The 20,483-nt window shown below is 41.8% G+C and overlaps 1 protein-coding gene and 1 long non-coding RNA gene across 2 annotated transcripts in view; one reads left to right on the top strand and one right to left on the bottom strand.

The window, feature by feature from the left end:
- Positions 1-4,446: 4,446 nt before the first annotated feature.
- The window catches only part of Nostrin (nitric oxide synthase trafficking), a 61,380-nt gene continuing 45,343 nt past the window's right edge, over positions 4,447-20,483 (bottom strand). Inside the window, exons 11-16 of the mRNA XM_031370516.1 lie at positions 16,783-16,891; positions 14,048-14,136; positions 10,906-11,031; positions 9,847-9,961; positions 8,223-8,312; positions 4,447-4,789 (exon numbers count right to left, since the gene is read on the bottom strand). Of these exons, the coding sequence (XP_031226376.1) occupies positions 4,653-4,789; positions 8,223-8,312; positions 9,847-9,961; positions 10,906-11,031; positions 14,048-14,136; positions 16,783-16,891 (666 nt within the window). The 3' untranslated portion in view covers positions 4,447-4,652. The remainder of the gene's footprint in view (positions 4,790-8,222; positions 8,313-9,846; positions 9,962-10,905; positions 11,032-14,047; positions 14,137-16,782; positions 16,892-20,483) is intronic.
- On the top strand, positions 13,502-15,214 carry LOC116090265. Its single transcript, XR_004118627.1, has 2 exons — positions 13,502-13,976; positions 14,060-15,214. It is a non-coding gene; the product is annotated as an uncharacterized LOC116090265 (long non-coding RNA).

The raw sequence follows: 20,483 nt of genomic DNA, 5'->3' as shown, positions 1-20,483 counted from the left end.
TCAAAAATATATAAACAGGATTTCTCAACTATGTAAAATATAAGGATGCAGTATGAATTATATGAGGGATTCACAGACCTAAAAGAACAAAGGCAGCTGCATTAATAAGCTAGCTTGTCAGAAAGATAGAAAGGCAGGCAGATGCAAGATTAGGCCTAGGGGTGATGGGAATGGTAATTTCAGAATGGGATCCCATCCAGCTGGTTTATTATCTGAGCTATCTTGATGAACTCTCTGGAGAGCCATCAGGAGCAGAATACAGAGCTATCAGCTTGTACATCACGATTGACTTCAAGTCACTTTCACTACTCCCAAACACCCCTTTCTCAGGACCCCTTTTCCAAGCCAAGGCTGTTCCTTCTCAGGCAGGTATTTCTGTAATTATTTTTATTAAAATCCTAGGGGGAAATTGATAGGTAAAACATGTCCTTTAAAAAAATAAAACAAGAATTGATGAGATGATTCATTGGGTATATGTACCTGCCACCAAGCTTTTAATCTCCATGACCCACATAGTAGGAAGGGACTGACTCCCAAAATGTATTCTCTTCCATCCTTGCCATGGCATGTATGCCTGCATGCACATATACAACTTACATTTTTAAGTGAAATGTAAATTCTTATAACTAATTATGCTTTATAAGTTAAACACAGTAAGAGGTTAACTATAACTGTATTCTGGTCCTTTAGAAGAACAGAAACTACAAACTATAAAGAGAGACTTGCTAGATTGGCTTACATGATTAGAGATGAAGTAGTCCATCAGTAGCCATGTGCACACCAGAGATTCCAAGATCTCAGCTCCTCAGTCCCTGACACTGGAAGTCCCAGAAAAAGGGAGAGTGGGGAAACCTTGCTATTTAAAGGTTGAAGTTTGTGGGAGCTGGAGAGATGGCTCAGTGGTTAAGAGCACTGATTGCTCTTCCAAAGGTCCTGAGTAAAAATCCTAACAACCACATGGTGGCTCACAACCATCCGTAATGAGATCTGACTCCCCCTTCTGGAGTGTCTGAAGAAAACTACAGTGTAATTACATGTAATAATAAATAAATCTTTAGGCTGGAGCGAGCTAGGCAGACTGGAGCGAGTGGGGCTGACTGGAATGAGCAGAGGTCCTGAATTCAAAATTACCAGCAACCACATGATGGGTCACAATCATCAGTACAGCTACCAGTGTACTCATATACATAATAAATAAATCTTAAAAAAATAAAGGTTGCAGTTTCTGAGCATGAAATATGATCAGTGAAGAGTTGGCTTGGTCTCTGCTGCTTATATTTCAGGTGGTTAGTGGTACTTAAAACTTCTGACATATAAAATACGTCCATATATTCCACTGCTTATATAATTAACAGCTTAGTTAATAGTTTAAGAGTATTAATGTTAAAAATACTGTATGCAGCAGACTTGCATGCATTTTTAATTTTCACCTGATGTTCTCTTAATTTCATCCTAAATCTAAGAGGCCCACCCAATCTGTCTGACTGGAAATTTTTGCCCTGATTAACAAAATGTATGTTGAAATTGGTCTTCTATAGCAAACTATACTTGTATTTTGTTTATTTTACAGCTATAGTATTTCAGTGGAGCAGGTAGAACCCAGACTCTAGCAAGTGCCCCTTCATTCAACAGATTCTGATCTAGATTAAAAATGAGAAGCTGTGACTTTCAAGCTGGGCATTCATCCTTCCTTGTTATGCATTGATGAGGGAGCTGAGTCCAGAGAGGTATGGGGCCTGACCGGTGAGGAACCATGAGAGAAGGAACTGTAAGAATTGAGCAAACAGGGACACCTCATAAAAATACAGAGGAGGCAGGAATGTCCATTAAGCTTAAAGACAGAGAGCTTCAGGAGGGTTTACTGAACAAATATCCATCTCCAAGAGATGCCCTAATTTCGGGCAGTAATGCCCGGTGCCAAGAAACGTCCCCAGGAGGGAGTGGATCTCCTCCAACCCCTCCTACATGCCTAAGGTATCTCTTCACCTGGGGTACAAAGGTCAATGGAAACAAAGAACAATGAGCTCCACCAATGAGAGATAACCAACTCATGCTGTAAACTTATGTTCTGGGAGGGTATAAAAAGTGTGTGCTTTTGTTCCTCGGGGTCGCCTTTGCCTGAATGCGGGATGACCCCAGTATACTGGATTATTAAAAACCTCTTGCTGATTGCAGCGATCTCTGTCTCTTTGTCTTTGTGAGTGGGACAACATCCTGGACGTAAGACTCCACTCTCCGAATCTTACAGAACTGAGCTTGGAACTCAGGGTCCCAGGACACTACTCTTCCTCAGGCTGTCTGGAGGATTCTTTTTTGAAAAAAAGCCAGAAGAAAGGGAGTATACAAAGGAAGGAAAAGACATTTTAAAAAGCTACATATCCCAGGTGCCATATCATTTTTTCAGCAACATTTCCAAACAAGAAAACCATTTGCATTCTCAGAAAGCTCTACTAATTTAAAAAGAAAGGTTCCTCTCTGAAATTTTTACCCTAAACCAGCATTCTCATTACTTCCTATGTACAAAATAGTCTGGGCCACAGTCAGTTGCTACATTTTTTTTTTTTTTTAAATCTAAAGGTCAGTAGAATGAAGTAGGATACATAAGGATTATAATTCAAACTGCTTGTTGCCCATCAGCCACCTTTCTACAGGCTGAAAGCTGTCACAAATGCTCCATTGAGGATTAAAACTTTGGGCAGTTTCTTCTCTTTATGGTATACTCTCTAAAGGAGTGCTAAGTATAGCCACTTGACAGACAGGACAGGCAAATCTCTGAGTTCAAGGCCAGCCTGTTCTATAAAGAGAGTTCCAGGACAGCCAGGATACACAGAGAAAGCCTGTGTCAAAACAAAACAAAAAAATAGTGCTAACTCAATACAGGGCATGAGGAAGGACTGACCTCAAGGAATGGACATGAAATAGACATAAAGCTAATTGCTTCCTAGTTCTAACTCAATCATGGTTTTTGGTTTGTGTGGTTGCTAAGACATATTTGATAGTGAAAATGTAAAACTTAACAGGAAGCCTCCTGGATTCCATTCTGAATGCCTTTTCTAACTGTTGAGTTGTATAGATTGTGGGCCTGCTTAATATTTGTGTGTGATGTTTTCATTTACTTGGAAGGGTTTTGAATAATAAAGTAAAAAACCAATCAACAAAGAACAAATTTGGCCTGCTCCTCTGGGTTTTAAGTATGTTTCATAGTGCAAATTTTACTCGAATTCCTTGAGGCTTACTATCTGTATCAAATATTACTGTGTTAGTTATGCACTAGATCAAAATGTAATAAGACAACATTAACAATTGATGTTTCCTGATTTGAAATTTTCCATCTTAAAAAAATTATGAATTAAAGAAAAAGGAGGGCACAGGAAAATGATGAGAGGATTTTAATGAGTGAAAGTATGAAGGTTCTGAAGGACATTCTATTTGGCAGAGAAGTGAGGTACACGTACTGCCTTCAGCACCATCTCTGTCATTCACCTGAGTGACCATAGCATCTCTATTATGCGGCAGCCCTTTGGGGAGTTGGCTTTCATTCTCAAGCTTTTTTTATGAAAGGGCATTTGAGGAAGCTGCTTGAATGTCCCATTTTGGCCTATAATCTGAGAATATGTGAGGCAGAGTCAGAGGTAGACAGATCTCTACAAGTTCAAGGACAGCCTCATCTGCATAGTGAGTTCTATATAAGCCAAGGTTATATAGTGAGATCCTGTCTCAACACACACACACACACACACACACACACACAACAAAGGGGGAATGTTGGGTTCTGCTTCCTACTCAAGCCAGGCTCTTACTGGTATTAAAGTTCCTTTCAGTAGGAAGCTGCTTAGGGTTCTCCTTCCAAAATGACCCAATTTTCCAATTGGCAAAAGAAGTTTCCGTACAGGAAAGGAGGCACAAGATTTTACACACCACCATCTCCTGTTCTTCCTATTCGCTTTTCCTCAGATCCTAAGCCAGCTCTGGCTTGCATTTGACCTCATTAGAGCTATTGGTGGTGGGCAGGAGCTGATGAGAAGTCATTGCCTCAAATGGTCATGGGCTCTGGTTTGAAACCTCCTCCTGCCCTGTGATCTTCTGCTGAAGCTCTAGACTGAACTGCTTGTATCACACCCCCTCTTTAACCCAGCGGGCTTTGGGGCCTGACTTGGATCCTTTATTCTGCTTTCCAACTTGTGAATCTTGTTTGCTTGTCATTGTTAACTTTGACTTTGGTCTGTGTTCTTTCTGATTTTCCAGGCTTTGCTTGACCCCTTAAGAGTCCTGCTGTATTGTCTAGTTGCCACCCAAAGCTAGAGATAAAAAGGCACCTAAATTTTATTTCTTGTGTGCTTACAGATTATGATATGACTTCAAGCAATTTGAATGACTGTCTCCTCTTTGTCACGGGTAGACCATCTCTAGGGTTTTAGATTTTAAAAAGTCTAGGAACCCATAAACTTTTTGTCTCATTCAATCCAACTGTATTTTATTTAACTGTTTGAAGTTAATAACTCCATGTACGGAGAGCACTGTGAAATGCAGGTAGGTCTCTACCACCTGCTGCATAAGAAAATTTGCAAAGAGGATAACTTCCTCTTTTTTTTTTTTTTTGCACCACATTGTTTACAGAACATGTGAGGCCATTCTGTGCGTCCATTCTTGTTTTACGCGTGTGTAGCTGTGTTTCCAGCCTTTGGAGGGAGCTCCTCCACATAGGCCGCAGGAAAATGGCCTTTCTTCCCCTTTAAAGAGCCGAACCACCATCCTTCTTCTTTCTTCTCATGGATGGTCACAATGTCTCCTGTGAGGATGCACACTGAGTTAGACAGATGGTTCTGTGTAGCTTGAATACATGCCAAGTAAGAGTTGCTAAGAGTTTTTTTAGAGTAGTCTGTGTCTGGGGAACTCCTTGTTCTGCACATCATGTTCTGCACTTGATTCAGGTGAAGCAAAGTTTATTGAGCACTTTGCATGAAACAGCCATAATACAGAGAATGCTTAAAAAGAGTGAAATAATGAACTGCTGCGCTATGCTAAGAGTATGCATAAAAACAGAATCATTGTAGCCTTGCAGGGCTGGCTCACTCTACAGTGGATAGGTTATCAGCAAACTCTTTCTTGCTGTCTATATCTTAAGGGTTATACATATACGCGACCATGATAGTTTAGAATAACAGTTCATTAGAAGTGTGTTTTTACTAATAGTTTTCCTTAAAAATGTGGTAACTCCCTGTGTCACATCTGCATGTAGTCTGAACTTTTGGAAGTTTCACATAGAAATCTAGCCTCCATTAATTTAGGTAACTAATAAAATATCAATTTGGAGATAATTTTAAGGAAATAATTAAAGCTGAATTCCTAATACAGTTCTTACCTGATTTTCTATTGCCTTTTAGGGAAAAAAAAAAACAAACAAAATGACCTTTGGCCCCTGAGAGACCTGGCCCCAGATGAATGAGAGTGGGAGAGGGTGAGCTATCCCTCACCAGCTGCACCATTTGTGAGAGCGGGTTCTGCACCTCACTTGAGTAGCACAGTAGAGCTGATCCTGGTGGCAGGGGCAGAGTGAGCCAGGCCCAAGTTTGTGAGCATGGGAGAGCTGGCCCCATAACTTGTGTGCTGTTTGGTGGTATGGTGTGTGATGACCCACCCCATCCCCACCCCTTACTGCCTGGAATACTCGGGAGAGTGGGCCCTGCACATCACCTGGGCAGGTTTGCTGTGGGTGAGCGGGCCTTGAGGGCATGAAAGCAGGAGAGCTGGCTCTGCCCCTTGCTGGATGAGCTATCCTAAGCCAGGGCAGTGCTGGAGAGCTCACCCTGGTAGTGTGGGTTTAAGAGAACTGGTGGTCTGACCAGCTCAGCTACCACCCAGACCTACCCAAATCCAGGGCTTTGAGGTGACCCACCCCAGTATCTACTCCATCTAGAAGCTGCTAGAACATGTGAAGGGATGGGTCCTGCAGATCCTAAGCTGCAGGATCTCCATGACACAGGGCAACAACAGAATATCAAAGAGGAGTCCTTGTGAGGACCTAGTATTGATAGAGAAATATTACTATGATCTTAGTAACTGTAAGCTTGGTGCATGGCCCACCCAGTAAGCATACTTTGGTTAAGCCTCAGGCTTGAAAGAATTCTTTTTCTCTGGCCATGTTACTGTTTGTAACAGTGTCCCCTCCAAGGCCTGTGTGTGGAAGGCTTAGACTGCAGAAGATGGTGCTGTTAAGAGATAATTGGATAACAAGGGTGCTGACTTCATTAGTGCATTCCTATTGAATGGCCTATTCAAAGATTTGCAGGAAGTCATTGAAAGGCTTGCTCTTGAAGGGCATCATTTGTCCCTGACCCCACCCACTCCTCCCCCAGGCTTACTGGTTACCAAGGGTTGAACAGCTTTTCTCCATTGTTACAACCTTCAGCTGGAAAGGGTTCTGCCTCTCCACAGACTTGAAAGACAGATGAACAAACTGAAACCTTGGAAGTCAGGAGCCAAAATAACCATTTCTTCTCATAAGCTATTTTTTTTCAGGTGGTTTGTCTCAGCATTCAAAAGCTGACTAACAAGCTGCCTCCCATACATCAAAGTAGGAAATTCCACTTCAGGATCCAACATCTGCATGTCTTCATCATCACTCTTGTCACATATGCCTTTTGCTCACTCTTTCCTGCTCAGCTTTGCTCTGAGGGCACAGATAATGGTCGCTGTTCTTCTCTGGTTTCCTGTCAGCCATGGTTTCCTGTTTCTTCTCATGTGAGATCATTCTGATTTTGTCCTCTCTCTCTCTCTCTCTCTCTCTCTCTCTCTCTAACTTACTCTCGACAGTAGGTTGTTTGATGAAATTTAAACAAATTCAGACAAATGACTTGAAATTCTATTGTCTGCTTCTCCTAGCCTCTGATGCTGTGTGTTTCATTGAAAAGAACAACTTAGACTATAAAGCAGAATCGGCTTTACAACCAACACACAACTGATATGAGCAAGATAATTGTTTAATGTAAACTTTGAAACTTGTACTCAGGGCGCCTGAGTTCTTGAGTAGCCTTTGAGAAATATATTTTTCACTCATAGAAAAGGAAAAGCAATAGCCTGGAGAAATCAAACTAGCCTGCAGTAATTAGTCCCCTCTAAACAAGGGCAAGCATGCTGGATTCTTGGTGCCTCATTCTTCTCAGCTATAAAACAGGAATAGACAATATCTGTCCTAGAGTGCTCTGCAGATAATAATTGAATGATATGCTCGACACACTGTCTGGCACACAGAAACAAGGAACGAGGCCAGGAATGGTAGTGCTCACCTTTAATCCCAGTACTTTGGAGGCAGAGGCAGGTGAATGTCTGAGTTAAAGGCCTTCCTGGTCTACAAAGGAGTTCCAGCACAGCCAGGGCTACACAGAGAAACCCTGCCTTGAGAAAGAAAAAACAATGTTCTGGATGCCATACCCTGGACATAGGTCATAAGCTTTCTCTTATGGCCCAATTCCTTTTCATGAGTACATGTATAGGCCTCTGTGCCTTAGCTTGGACATGCAACTAGAGATACATGAAGCAAATGGAAGCTGGACACTTGCACTTATTTAAGAATATTAGTTTATATGACCCACCAGAAAACACCTCCCTGGGAAATATGTCTGACACAGAGGGATCTGATCCTTTAGAGTGACTCCCAGTTCTTTTCTGAGTTATCGGGGACAAACATTAATCTGGGCGTCAATGGACTCAGATTCTAGAATTTTCTGTTATATTAAGGAAGTCATCACTTCACTTTTCTGCAACTCTACCATCTGAAAAAAAAAAAAAAAAAACCATAGAGCTCTGTCTCCAATGAATTCCCAATTTTAGCATTCTGCCGCAGTGTAGCACTATGGTTGAGGGGATCACTGGGTCCTAAGTTCAGACCCTTCTCTGCCCCTGGTCGTGATTTTAGTCAAAGTACTTAACTTTTATGTGTGTCAGCTATAAAACAGGAATAAATAATGCCCATCTCAGCGATCTGTGAATAATAATCAAATGATAGGCTTGCAGCTGTGCCCGTCACACAGAAACATGAAATGGCGATTATCTGTCATTAGGTGAGCCTTCGTTTTGTTCTCCCTGTTTACCCCTGTATTCTAAGAATGACTGTCAACCTCAGCCAGCAACAACTTAATACTGTCCTGATAAGACAGGAGTGTGTTCATAGGAGGGGATCTCAGCATGAAGAAGAAATTAAAGTATTGGAGAGCACGTCTTACCTTTTTCCAAATTCAACTCATCATCTTGCCTGGCTTGGAAAGTGTATAAAGCTTTGCAGAGATGGTTGCTGGCTTGGGAGACACCAGAGCCTGCAGTATTGGAATAAATGACAGTGACCATGGTGACTTAGTAGGCAAAATGAACATAATCAGGATTCTTTGTTTAACAGTATGGTGCATAGTTTAAATTTTCTCAAGAATTTTATAATTTTACCTAATATCTAGTCATTGGTTCAATAAATATCTATAATATATGCAACATGTAAAAATATACCCAACATGTATATAAATTATGCATATTATATAACTAAAACCCAGATTGTAACACAGAAAATAAAATTCTGGAGGAAAACTTCCTCACATGCTGATAGTAACTATGATAATTTAAAATTATTTTCTTTCCACATGAACATAGTCCGTATCATTAGGTAATGTGTCTGGTAGCTGCAGTTTTCTTTTTAAAACACACCAGACTTGCCATTCAGGTAGAGCTAGGGAATATTTGGAGTCTATGCTTATCAGCATCCCTTGTTGCTTAGGGAACTGTTTCTCAAAAAATTCACCAGTGTCTTTTGAATAGATTTTGTGGACCTCAGTGCCTTAGGTTTTATTACAATTCTTTCTGGCTCATTTCTAACTGAAAAAACAAAATAAAACAAAACACCCAAAAAAACCAGGAGATATGAGATAAAAGTATATAGTTGAGGGACAATGACTTGTGTGTATATATATATGTGTATGTATGTATGTTGTGGATTTGGTCTGACTCTGCATGTATTATGTTAATTTGGCCCCCAAAATTTCATGACAAACTGCATGTCCACATATAAGACACTGAGGGACCCTGCTCCCAGTTGGTTTTGATTGGTAAATAAAGTTGCCAGCAGCCAATGGCTGGGCAGGGAGACAAAGGTGGGACTTTAGGATGCCCAGGCAAGGGACTGAGAATGAAGGAGGAAGAGGGAGAGGAGGAGGAGGAAGAGGAAGAGGAAGAGAAGAAAGAGGGATATAGCCACCATGCCAAGAAAGAGTAGTAGAGGCCATGCCTGAGAGGTGCTGCACAGAGAACATAGCCATCATATAGGTCTTGGGGAACTCAGCCTGAGAGGGCTACAGGTCTGGGGCCTGATGGAATATAGGTTTTAGTAAGTAATAATTCAGGAATATTGGAGGGGGGAGTGTTAGCCATGTGGAGGTTTGGAAGTGCCCAGCCACTGAGCTGTTTAAGGCATGTCATAATATAAGGATGTGTGTATGTGTGTCTTTCATTCAGGAACCCAGAACATTGGGGCGGGTGTGGAATGATTTGAGTAGAGTTATTTGGGTTCAGCAATGTATGTATGTATGTATGTATGTATGTATGTATGCATATATGTGTGTGTACCTGTGCATTCATAACTTCTAATGTTATAAAATGATTTTCCCAGACTGCACTCTTTGTGATTCCTCTTTTTTTCTACATTTGAAAACAAAAATACAAATTCATTACTCTTAACCAAGAGGAAATTGGTTAAAGTTCTTTTTTGATAAATATAGGTAAATGTCGCTTGGAAATTATATTTAAATATAGAGATGTGATTTACCCATAGGACACAGCCCATAATTATTTTGGGCACTGGGTTACCTGAAGGTGAAGAGCTTGGGTTGTCCTGCCCACCCGCAGCTGCTTTGCTCTCAGCTTTCTCTAATCTCTTCGTCAAAAGAGGCCGAGATATTTTCACGTAAGTATGAGAGTGCTCCTGTTCAAGTAGGTTTTTATAAAAAGAAAGTAATTTTAAACAACTGTGTTATAAATATTCATGAGACATTGTTTTCTGTACGCCATTTCCTTGGGATTTGTGTATGTGTTTTTTAATAGGGATGGTGCATACATAATCAAAATATTTCTAAGACCTTCTGTGTTTAAGTTTTCTTGTTCCAAAGACAAAATATTTTCAGAATGAGATGATTATTCTATTCTGTAGCCCATGTTTCCTATTTGGACCTATATGCCTAGGCCTAATAGCAACATTTGTAGCAATACTTTTGGAAGTCCAAGTTTAATGCACCCCTGATAAAATGATAGAGACCATTTTAGAGCTTATGGCTCTCTTCAGAAAGAATCTTGTCCCTTCATCACTGGATGTTTGCTTACAAACAGTCTCCCCTTCTGAACAGTAATGAAGCTAGCTATAAGCAATTTAACTGACTACAGGCAATTTCCAGTGAGTGTGTAGCACTACACAGACACTTGTGTTTGTGGTGGGCTTTAAAATGTACTTCTACCCACATTACATACTGTGTTAGATTGTGTGCTGAGAGATGTGTTTCCACTGTGCTAGGAAGAACCTGATGCAAAAATCTTACAGTTTAGATCTTCAGGGATACACAGATTTCAAGTTAGTAGAAATTTCTGCAGTAGAACACTGTAAAGCTGAAGTTAAGGTATGAAGAGAGAGAGCAGAAATCTTAAGGTTTGTTTTTTATTTCTTTTCAGTTGAGTGATTTAGTCTCATTCCAAAGAATGTGTTCTGTTGCATTTCGCTTTAGTTGTTGCTCAAAAGGAATAAAAGTAAATTTATCTTAATACCTGCAGTAAGAACTTGGGGCTTAAATAATGGCGCATATTTCTGCCTTGATGTTCATTTAAACCCTTCTACTTCTCAAGCTCATTCCAACACATCCCAGCCGATCTCACCATTACCTTTTCTTTCCACTTGAAAATGCAGGTGCTACAGGGATGGCAGGGCTTTGGCCTTTGCTCCAGATCTGCCAACACTGATGACAGTTTGTAGGAGTTCGCTTGCAAAAGGTCTAGTTTCAAACTGTTCTGTGGACACATCATAGGGTCACGTGAGGGCATTCAAGAGAACGAGGCACAGCTGGATGAATAGAGGAACCTCAGGATATCTTTGAGGGAAAGAGTTCTGAAAACATACACTCAGCTCACACACAGATACACAGAAGAAACACTGTACGAATAAGACCGTCAACACAATGTAGAGGGAAAGCCAGGATGTGTCTTACTTAGCCTTTGCTCTTGTAATTATGGCAAAGAAAACTAGCTTGATAAGTTTGTGATGGTTAACAACTTCAGACAATGCTCCCCCTCCAAGGAACAAGAAAGAAAATAAGTATTGACTGCAGAAGGTTCTCTCAGAGCCATGAGGCAGTGTTTTAAAGAATCGAGTATATAGGCAGTATCCACCAAGATGCATAGGAACTGTGTTTGCTTTTTTTTAAAGAGGCATATCTTATATTACCCAGAAGAATTTAGTAACATTGCTCCTCATAACTGGAACTGATATTCATGTAGCATCCCAGGGTATTTGAGAATAAAAATAAGGAATGATGCTAAGTTCCTAGCCTCTTCCAGTCCTGGCTTTGACCTTGAACTAAAATTTTATAATTATTTCTTTTTTAGCTATGTTCAGTCAGGAGCAATCAAAGTGTAAAATAAACATAGGAAAGGTGTAATTTAGTCCCCCCCTTTTCTAACTCTCTTTTCTCTTTCTCTGCCATAGTGTTTGTAACCCTCATGTCTCAGTAATATAGTTAAATTCTGCATCAATGGCCCCTAATCAACAGCACAGCTCACTACACCTTGGAACAGGTTCACCTAAAATGAAAGCCAAACTCCTCATCCCTCTGGCGCATTTGAAAGCATTAGTGAATACACTGAGCTCTCTCTGGAGCAGCATTCTTCCCAGCCTGTGAAAATAGATAGCATCTACTCTGAATGTCTCTTTGCCAACATTATTGAATCAAATATGGGGCTTCAGGGTCCAGAAGACAGTGCAACAGGAAAGAATTTAAATGAAGCCAAGCTTCCCCTCCAAGAACTCTTCCCTGGGCGCTAAGAAATCTGTCAATACCACCGGTGTCCTTCTCTCTGGAGGTGCAGCTTGTCTAAGGGAGTTACCATGGCATTGGGTATCCACCACATGAAAGCTTTGGGCTTGCTCCTGGATTAATGTGTCTCTTTTCTTCTATGTGAGTCAGGTTAGGTTTTTGAGTAAATGATGCTAATACATTGTGGATTCTGATGATGACAAGCAAGTTCCATGCACAGACAACCAAAAAAACAAAAACAAAACAAAACAAAAAACTGGTGCCATGCTTTTGGTGGCTTTATTTTGGTAAATATCATTTGCATTGAATTAGTTAATTGAACATTTTGTGCCATCACAGAAAATGTCTCACAGTATGTTTTGTGATTTCCTGTAAATTACACCCACACATCATTGCAGTAAGATTTCAGATCTCTGTCGGGCAGTGGTGGCACATGCCTTTAATCCCAGCACTTGGGAGGCAGAGGCAGGCGGATTTCTGAGTTCAAGGCCAGCCTGGTCTACAGAGTGAGTTCCAGGACAGCCAGAGCTATACAGAGAAACCCTGTCTCGAAAAAAACAAATAAACAAAAAGATTTCAGATCTCTGTTCCCACGTAAACAGGCTTAGACACTTTTCACAGAAAGTGTTAAGGTCATTTCTGCAGTGGTCTTCCCATGAAAGGAAATCTATTCTAAAATATATATACATATATACATATATATACATACACACAATCTATCTAATGTGTATATATACACATTAGATTGTTATAGCTGGCTGCACACTGCCGGCTTTCACTGAGCCACTATTGAACTCTCAAGTTGGGGAGACTTATGAGATACCTACTTTCTCAGGAGAGTCAGGTTAGGTGAAGAAAATTCTCTCAGATTCCTGTATCCTTCAAAATACTATTAAAATGCCCGTTCTTCCTGAATTATTCTTGTATTAACCAATATGAGCCGATTTCTCAGCATTCAAACCATAGCACAAGCCTCTTGCAGCACCTTCCCATTCCTATCCAAATTCCTCCAAAAAATTTGCCTCTAAAATAGCTCTTTTCTTCCTCAGAGGCCTTTGCCTCACCATGACACACACACCCTCCTTTGCCGCACCCCTTCCCCTTCTTTGCCACACCCCTTCCCCTTCTTTGCCACACCCCCATGGCTTCTTTCTGATTGTAACCTTGTCTCTTTCTTGTTTTCAGAGGACTCTGATGTCAGTTGAAGGAAAATGGAAAGTGACATCATCTTCAGAACTTTAGCTGTGCCTCCACTCATGATGAAGTTGCATCCCAATATGCCCAATGTTAGCTGAGAATTGCTATAATACATTAAACAGCTGAACATCCCCACTTAGGCTAGCAGACCTAAGACATGCTCAGAATCTTACATTAGCTTACATTGGGCAAAATCATGCGGTGCGAAGACCGTTTCATAATAGATTGAGGATGTTCCCTTGAAATTTACTGAACGTTATACTGAAAGAGGAAAACAAAATGGCTCTATGGGTATACTTTCCCACTACTGTAAAAGGCATTTGCTATTGACTATTTAGTCAAGCCGAATGAGATGCCAGTCACTTTGAGTTCCTTCTCCTAGTGCTACCGTAGCATTTTCTGGACAATGGTGTATTATCAGAGAGCTCTATGGTTAAGTATTTCCATTTTGCAGGTAAGAACACGAACATCTCAAGATTCAACAAAGCTAAATTGCTAGATCAGCTTCTGTGAGTGGCTACCTGGTGATTTCAATCACTTGCCAGGGTTAAAGTGCCTGTGATTTCACTACAGAATGCATCTATTTTGGAGCATTCTATTTAGAACCAAGTAAACAGTTCTAGGTGGTAGGAGTTTTCCACACCCCTCAATCGGCTGTGGAGGAGCTGGCAGTCTCAGCTCTCCCACTCAATTGTTCTGAGTCAGGAGGAAGGAGCTGCAAACAGGGTAAGTGGGCTGAAAAACAAATACCCTGAAAATAACCATTTCATCACAAAACACCCTCTGCAAATATCTACCTCTTCCATTAGGGTCTCCGCATCTTTCTGGCTCTTGGCATCAGAAAAGGAGGAGCTGCTGGCCAGTGCTTTGAGCTTCTGTTCCAGGCCTGAGAATGAAAGCACATACTAGGTCACCTTTCACCCAGTCCTAGTGGGTCAGAGCAGGGGACAGTCACCTTCCAGGAGAGCCTGACAGCTAGAAGTGATACCCAGAGGACTTCCTTAATGGCCTGGAGGATCTTCTCTACTTAGGAGTCACAGGATCTTACTCGACGGATAAGATAAGAAAACATAGTTATTTTATGGCCACCCTCTGCTACTGAAATTTGAGAAATGCGGGTGCTTAAAGGATCTGGCCAGATTTTTTCTAGATAAGATTTTGAGTTTCCTTTGCCCTGATTCAGCATTTCTTGTGTTGACGTGATTGTGCGGGCTTCTTCCTTGTTCTCTTTACCTCTCCCATCTGAGTTCCATCAAAATGAAATCCCAGGGTCCACGCTCAGAAGCTGGCCATGGGCTCACAGATGTGTGGTTGTTTTGTGCTCTTGTTTTGCTTTGGAATCACTTCACATGCTAACTCACCTGAATCCCCAGTTAATGTGAGTAACTGTCATGCCATTTCAAAACTTTGTAAAAAGACAGAAATGAAAGCCCCCAAACCATGTTAAGATCACACAAAGCATCTCTCATCCCAGCCACTTTGAAAAAATAAAATAAAATTGTACATTTCTGAGGCATAGCAGTGGAGTACTTACATAGTTCTCATAAATGGACACAAGTCCTTTACACTTTTTCATTTTCTTGATTTTGATTTTTTTTTTTGAAATAGGGTCTTATTGTAGCCCAGGCTGGCCTTCAGGTCACCATGTAGCCCAGCCTGCATTACAGCTCACAGGAAAGCCCACACATGACTCCTTAAGGTTTATTTTATTTCGTTTTTTTATTAATGGTGTGTGTGTAAGATATAATGATATATGTACCATGGAGCATATGTGGAGGTCACAGGATGCCTTGGCGGAGTGCTTCACCTTTACATGGGTTCCAGGGATCTACCTCACATTATCTGGTTTTCAGGACAAGTGTCCTCATGCACTGAGCCAGCCCACCAGCCTGCATATGACTTTATGTTCCTTTTATTGAACACACCTTAATATGTAATAGGCAGTTCTCTGGAGAATCCCTGTATTACTCTACAAAAGCAGACAAACCCTAACTCTAAGTAAAGCTTCTGAGTGTGACTCAATACGTTCCCTTATCCAGCATCTAAGGACATTATCACAGGCTGGACACACTACAATCGAGGCAGGAGGATGGTCACACGTATGAGGCCAGACTGATCTGCTCACACTGTTGGCATTCTGTCTAAACCCCACCCCCACAATTACCTGGCAACAGCCAAGTATGCTCCCCCCTACAGTTACCTGGCAACAGCCAGGTAGACCTGGCCCACTGCCACACCCACTCGCCACTCCAGTGGATTCTGAGTGTCAGGCCTGAAAGCTTATTCACGGATTTGAGGTGTGCAGCTTCAAAGGGAGCTAGCTATGCTCCTGGAGTTCATTTCTTGGCATCTTGGCATCTCCTAACTCAGATGTGTTCCAGATTGGTCTCTGCTAAAGTCTGTGGAGAGAACTGCGTGCTTTCTTTATACAGGCATAAAGGTGCCCTAAGAAATATTTCGTTATAGCTAAAACTAAGATTTAACATTGTTTCCTGGCCTCCACAGTGTTTCAATGATCCTAATTGATTTCCTAGCTGTTATTAGCTTGGAATTTTTACAAGGGAAGCTGCCTTATCAGACAGGGTGTCTCCAGAGTTAGAGATAAAGTCAAGCATTATGGCTATCTATAAACATAGTTAAACTCTAAGAGCAGTGCCACACAAGGCAGAATTGCTTTACAGACCAGAGAGTAGTTGAAAAGTTTCCTGAACTAATGTTTGCTTTACAATTCAAACCATTCCCAGGAGCTGCTAGAATGGGATCTCCTGGTGCTTACCTGCTTCAGACCAAGAGAACTTGCTTAGGGCTGCCAAGATAGCCCATCGGGGAAGAGCACTATTGCTCTTCTGAAGGAATCATTTACACCTGGCTGTTTGGTCTTACTGACTTTGATGGGACCACTACCTGCCTACATGATCCCTGACATTTGCTCTGTTTCTGTATACTATATAAGCCTGACTTTCACTTTGTGCAAATACACTCAGATTCTGCACTCCCTTGTGTCTGTTTCTGTTTGTCACTTGCCGAATTCTTTGCCCACCAGGCCAAAACTCTTATCGCCCCGCGGAACAAGGGGTCCCTGCAGAAACCCAGTCCATGGAAGCCCACTATTAAAAGGGCTGCTTGCCCCCTCCTCCCTCTCTTACTCTCTCTTACACTCTTACTCTCTTACTCTCTTACTCCTACGTCTCTCCCTTGCCTCTTGCTACCTTGCACCCCCTTCCCTTCCCCCGCCCCATGTGGTCATGGCTGGCTTCTACTTCTCTACTCTCTCCTTCTCTCTGCCCTTCTCTCTGCCTCATCTACTCTCTTAGCTCCCCTCCCCATGCCCTAGATGAACTCTATTCTATACTATATCATCATGTGGCTGGTCCTTCAGGGGGAAGGGATGCCTTGGCATGGGCCCACCGAGGCACTCCCTTCCCCCATACCTCCCCATACCCCAATAGAACATACCTTAATACTCCTTTATTGTTTTTATAATCACAACATTGGTGCTGTGACTTGGTTCTGTGGTATGAAAATCACCCACCTTCTTTGTCCCTTGAGGCCTTCTCAATGTCTCTTTGCAGTCTCCACAATTTGGGTTTTATTAAAGACTTCCGTCGCTCTTTGTCCATTGGGTTCTTTGGATCTTCTTCCTTTAGAAGAAAAAAAAAAGGCATTTAGTAACTTAAGGTGTACTGGCTGGTTTTGTGTGTCAACTTGATACAAGCTGGAGTTATCACAGAGAAAGGAACCTCCCTTGAGGAAATACCTCTATGATATCCAGCTGTAAGGTAGATCTCAAGGTGGATCTCAATAGGTGGGTGATCAGTGAGGGAAGGTTCATTGTGAGTGGTGCCATCCCTGGGCTAGTGGTCCTTGATTCCATAAGAAAGCAAGCTGAGCAACCCAGGGGAAGCAATCCAGTAAGCAGCAACCCTCCATGGCCTCTGCATCATCTCCTGCCTCCAAGTTCTTGCCCTGTGTGAGTTCCTGTCCTGACTTCTTTTGGTGATGAACAGCAATGTGAAAGTGTAAGCTGAATAAACCATTTCCTCCCCAACTTGCCTCTTAGTCATGGTGTTTTGTGCAGGAATACAAACCCTGACTAAGACATAAGGGAGAAGTGAGAGTCACTGCTTCTAGTTGTTCTGAGACTCTCAGTCATTATCTTTGGTGGTTTTAACTTTACCAGAGCAGGCAGGATTAAAAAACAAAGATAGACTTAGGTTCACACGCATTGTTCTCCCTGTTTTAGGCCTGATTAAAAAGGAGACATCTCATTCATAATTTGTCAGTGTACGGGCGAGCATTTTATTTAGTAAAACAAATTATTCTTGGAGGGAAAGATTTTCTATAGTGATTTCAAGTTCTCAATAAATAAACTATTTGTAGGACACTTCATGTTTCAAGACATAATTAATATTGATTCAAGCCCAAGGCTTTTACTCATCCACTGTAGGACCCTGCGTGAGCCTCAACTTAGGATTGCCTTGGGAGTGGAACAAATGTGCATTGAATGCCTTGTTGGCTTGGCATTGGGACTACTACTAGAGCTAGACCTAACATTCAGCCCCAGAGGGTGCTCTACCCAATTAGCTCCCGAAGTACAGCATTAGAAGGACCAGCAATTCAAGACCGAATGTGTGCAGCAATAGTACAGGCACCAAGACTGTAGACTTTACCCAGACTTCTCGGTTCAGTGAAGGGAGGACAAACAGTACAAAGAAAGGAGAACAGCGTGCTGTGGAGAGTCTATCAGGAAGAATAAGTTCAATTTGCCTGAGCAAAAAAAACTTCTAGAAGAACATGTAACCTGTGTGGATTAGTCTGGGGTTTAGAACCGAAGCTGCCAAGTTTATACGTTTTTGTTTTTGTTTTGAGACAGGATCTCATTATTTAGTTCTGTCTGTTGGGCTTGAACTTACAGCAATCCTCCTGCCTCAACCTCTCAAGTGGTGGTATTATAAGCATAAACCACATTACCTGGTAGTATTATATAAATTCTCGTATGGATTCCTTCCGGGTTGGATGAAAAGAAAAAAAAATCAAGCTGGTAGGTCAGAAGATGGCAGAACCCATAGGGGAATGGAGGAGCTGTTCAGGGAGTGGAAAAGCTAGATCCATGGGTACTGGCAGAGAGCCTGGCTTTAGATAAGTCACACAGGGTACAAAGTGAGAGTGTCACCCCCATACAAATATAACAAATTGATTAAAGGTTTTTCTTTCTAAGGCATACAATGTTTCCCTGTATCTATATTATACACTCCTTACTCTTAAGAAGTTGGCTGTGTTTTCCTTGTCCTACCTGTGACATGGAGAAACATAAGAAGACCCAGGCCAAAACCAGCAGGTATTCAGTCCCTGAACACGAACACAGTACTCTGACACCAGATTCTCCACCATTCCTTCTCAGGGCTGCAGGGAGTAGAGGTCTCAGCAGGATTCACACCGTAAGGTGAAAACAGACTAAACCAAAGACCCCTCACTCCAGCTCCAAGTTCTCAACTGAGGAATTCAATCATGGTGTGGCTCCTGCACTGGGTCTGTGGGGGACGTCTAGTATTTAAATATGCATTGCCACTAATGCCACCTTCTAACTTTTCAATAGAATCCTAGTTAAATGTCCCAGAATAGCCTTACTGTACTGATAAACATGAGGCGACAGTGGTTTTTTATAACGTCATTACATTTATTTATTTGCCCCTGGTTGTGGAGGTCACAGGATAATTTGTAGGAGTTGGTTCTGCCCTTCCACCATGTGGTTCTTTGGAATGAAAATTATAGACACAGCAGCAAGTGCCTTCGCCGTCTGAGCTGCCTTGTCAGCCGCTAGGGGCATTTTAATTATAATTGGTGAGAGAACACTAGGTACACTTCACTGTCCATCTGCCCATCTGAGGCTCCTCAGCAGTGTTGGAAGAAGGGAACAGCATCATTCATTTCCACACCCATCTTTTCTACTTCCAACCAATCAACTAGAGGACATGGAATGTCTCTCATTCTGTCCTCCTTTTCCAAAAGCTGACTAGGAAAAAGTCCTGGGAGAGGCACATAAAACTACAGTCCTTTGAACACAGACTTTACAGAATTTATGAAGAGCTCCACACGGCTCACTGGTCCTCTCAGCTTACTCTCCTCTTTTGCCAGCTCCTGTCTGAGTAAACATTACAGCACTGGATAAAAGAACCAGCCCAGTGCTTACTACTCATGACTGAGAATCGAAGCTCCAGAACACTTAACCTTAAGGATATCACAACAATCCTAGTCAGTCATTTGAGACTGACTTAGCTACACAGTTCAATTCTAGTGCACCGAAGTTTCTTAAAAATCACAAATTCCCACGAGCATATCAATTAAAGATGAACCATCCTAACTCCCTACATTTCAATAGAACTCTGGTTGAATGTCCCAGGATATCCTTATTTTATCAACAAGTTGGGTGGTAGGGCCATTATGTTTGTTACATTTGCAAGAAAACAGCAGATGCAATCCTGGAATATCTGCTCCTCTGAGGCTAGAAGGGAAAGAAGGTGTTGTCCCCTTGGGCTCCTGTTACCGCCTTTCTGCTTTGAGCACACATTGCTGCTAGTAGCACCCTTCATCTTCATCAAGGTAAGAAAATAATGACAATTAAAAAAAAAAAAACTGGCAACCTGGAGAGATGACTCAGTGGTTAAGAGCACTCTGGCTGTTCTTCCAGAGGTCCTGAGTTCAATTCCTAGCAACTACATGGTACCTCACAACTATCTATAAGGAGATCTGATGCCCTTTTCTGGCCTGGCCTGCAGATGTATATGCATGAAATAAATTAATCATACATTAAATAAATAAATAAATAAAATAAATAAAAAGCAACAACTGGCTGCTTCTATGACTGGTGGAAGTGGGGAGAGGTTCATTTTGTCAGGATCACCTCCCTTCCCCCTCTATCTCCTGTACTCTGAGTAGGGTACCAGTTCTTGGCTCCAGGTCAGTCAGTTGTCTGATTAATGCAATAGTAGAGCATGGATAGGCTGGCTGTGCAGATCAGAGATGGGAAAGAGCTGGGAGAGAGCGTGGAAGTCTGAGTGAGTTCCAGCGGACAGCACGGGAAAGAGTTCCAGAAGCCATTTTTACAGTTTATCAACCATCAGCTCCTAGGTACAAAGCACGGAGCAAAGTGTAGCATGCTCCCTCCACTACCATGTGCCAGGCCCTGTGCATATTCACTCCTCTAATCACTGAAGCAGGAAAGAAAAACGTAGG

The sequence above is a fragment of the Mastomys coucha genome, unplaced genomic scaffold (genome assembly GCF_008632895.1).
Source record: "Mastomys coucha isolate ucsf_1 unplaced genomic scaffold, UCSF_Mcou_1 pScaffold15, whole genome shotgun sequence".
Lineage (NCBI taxonomy): Eukaryota > Metazoa > Chordata > Mammalia > Rodentia > Muridae > Mastomys > Mastomys coucha.
The sequence above is the reverse complement of the archived record's forward strand: the minus strand, read 5'-3'. Positions and strand labels throughout refer to the sequence as shown.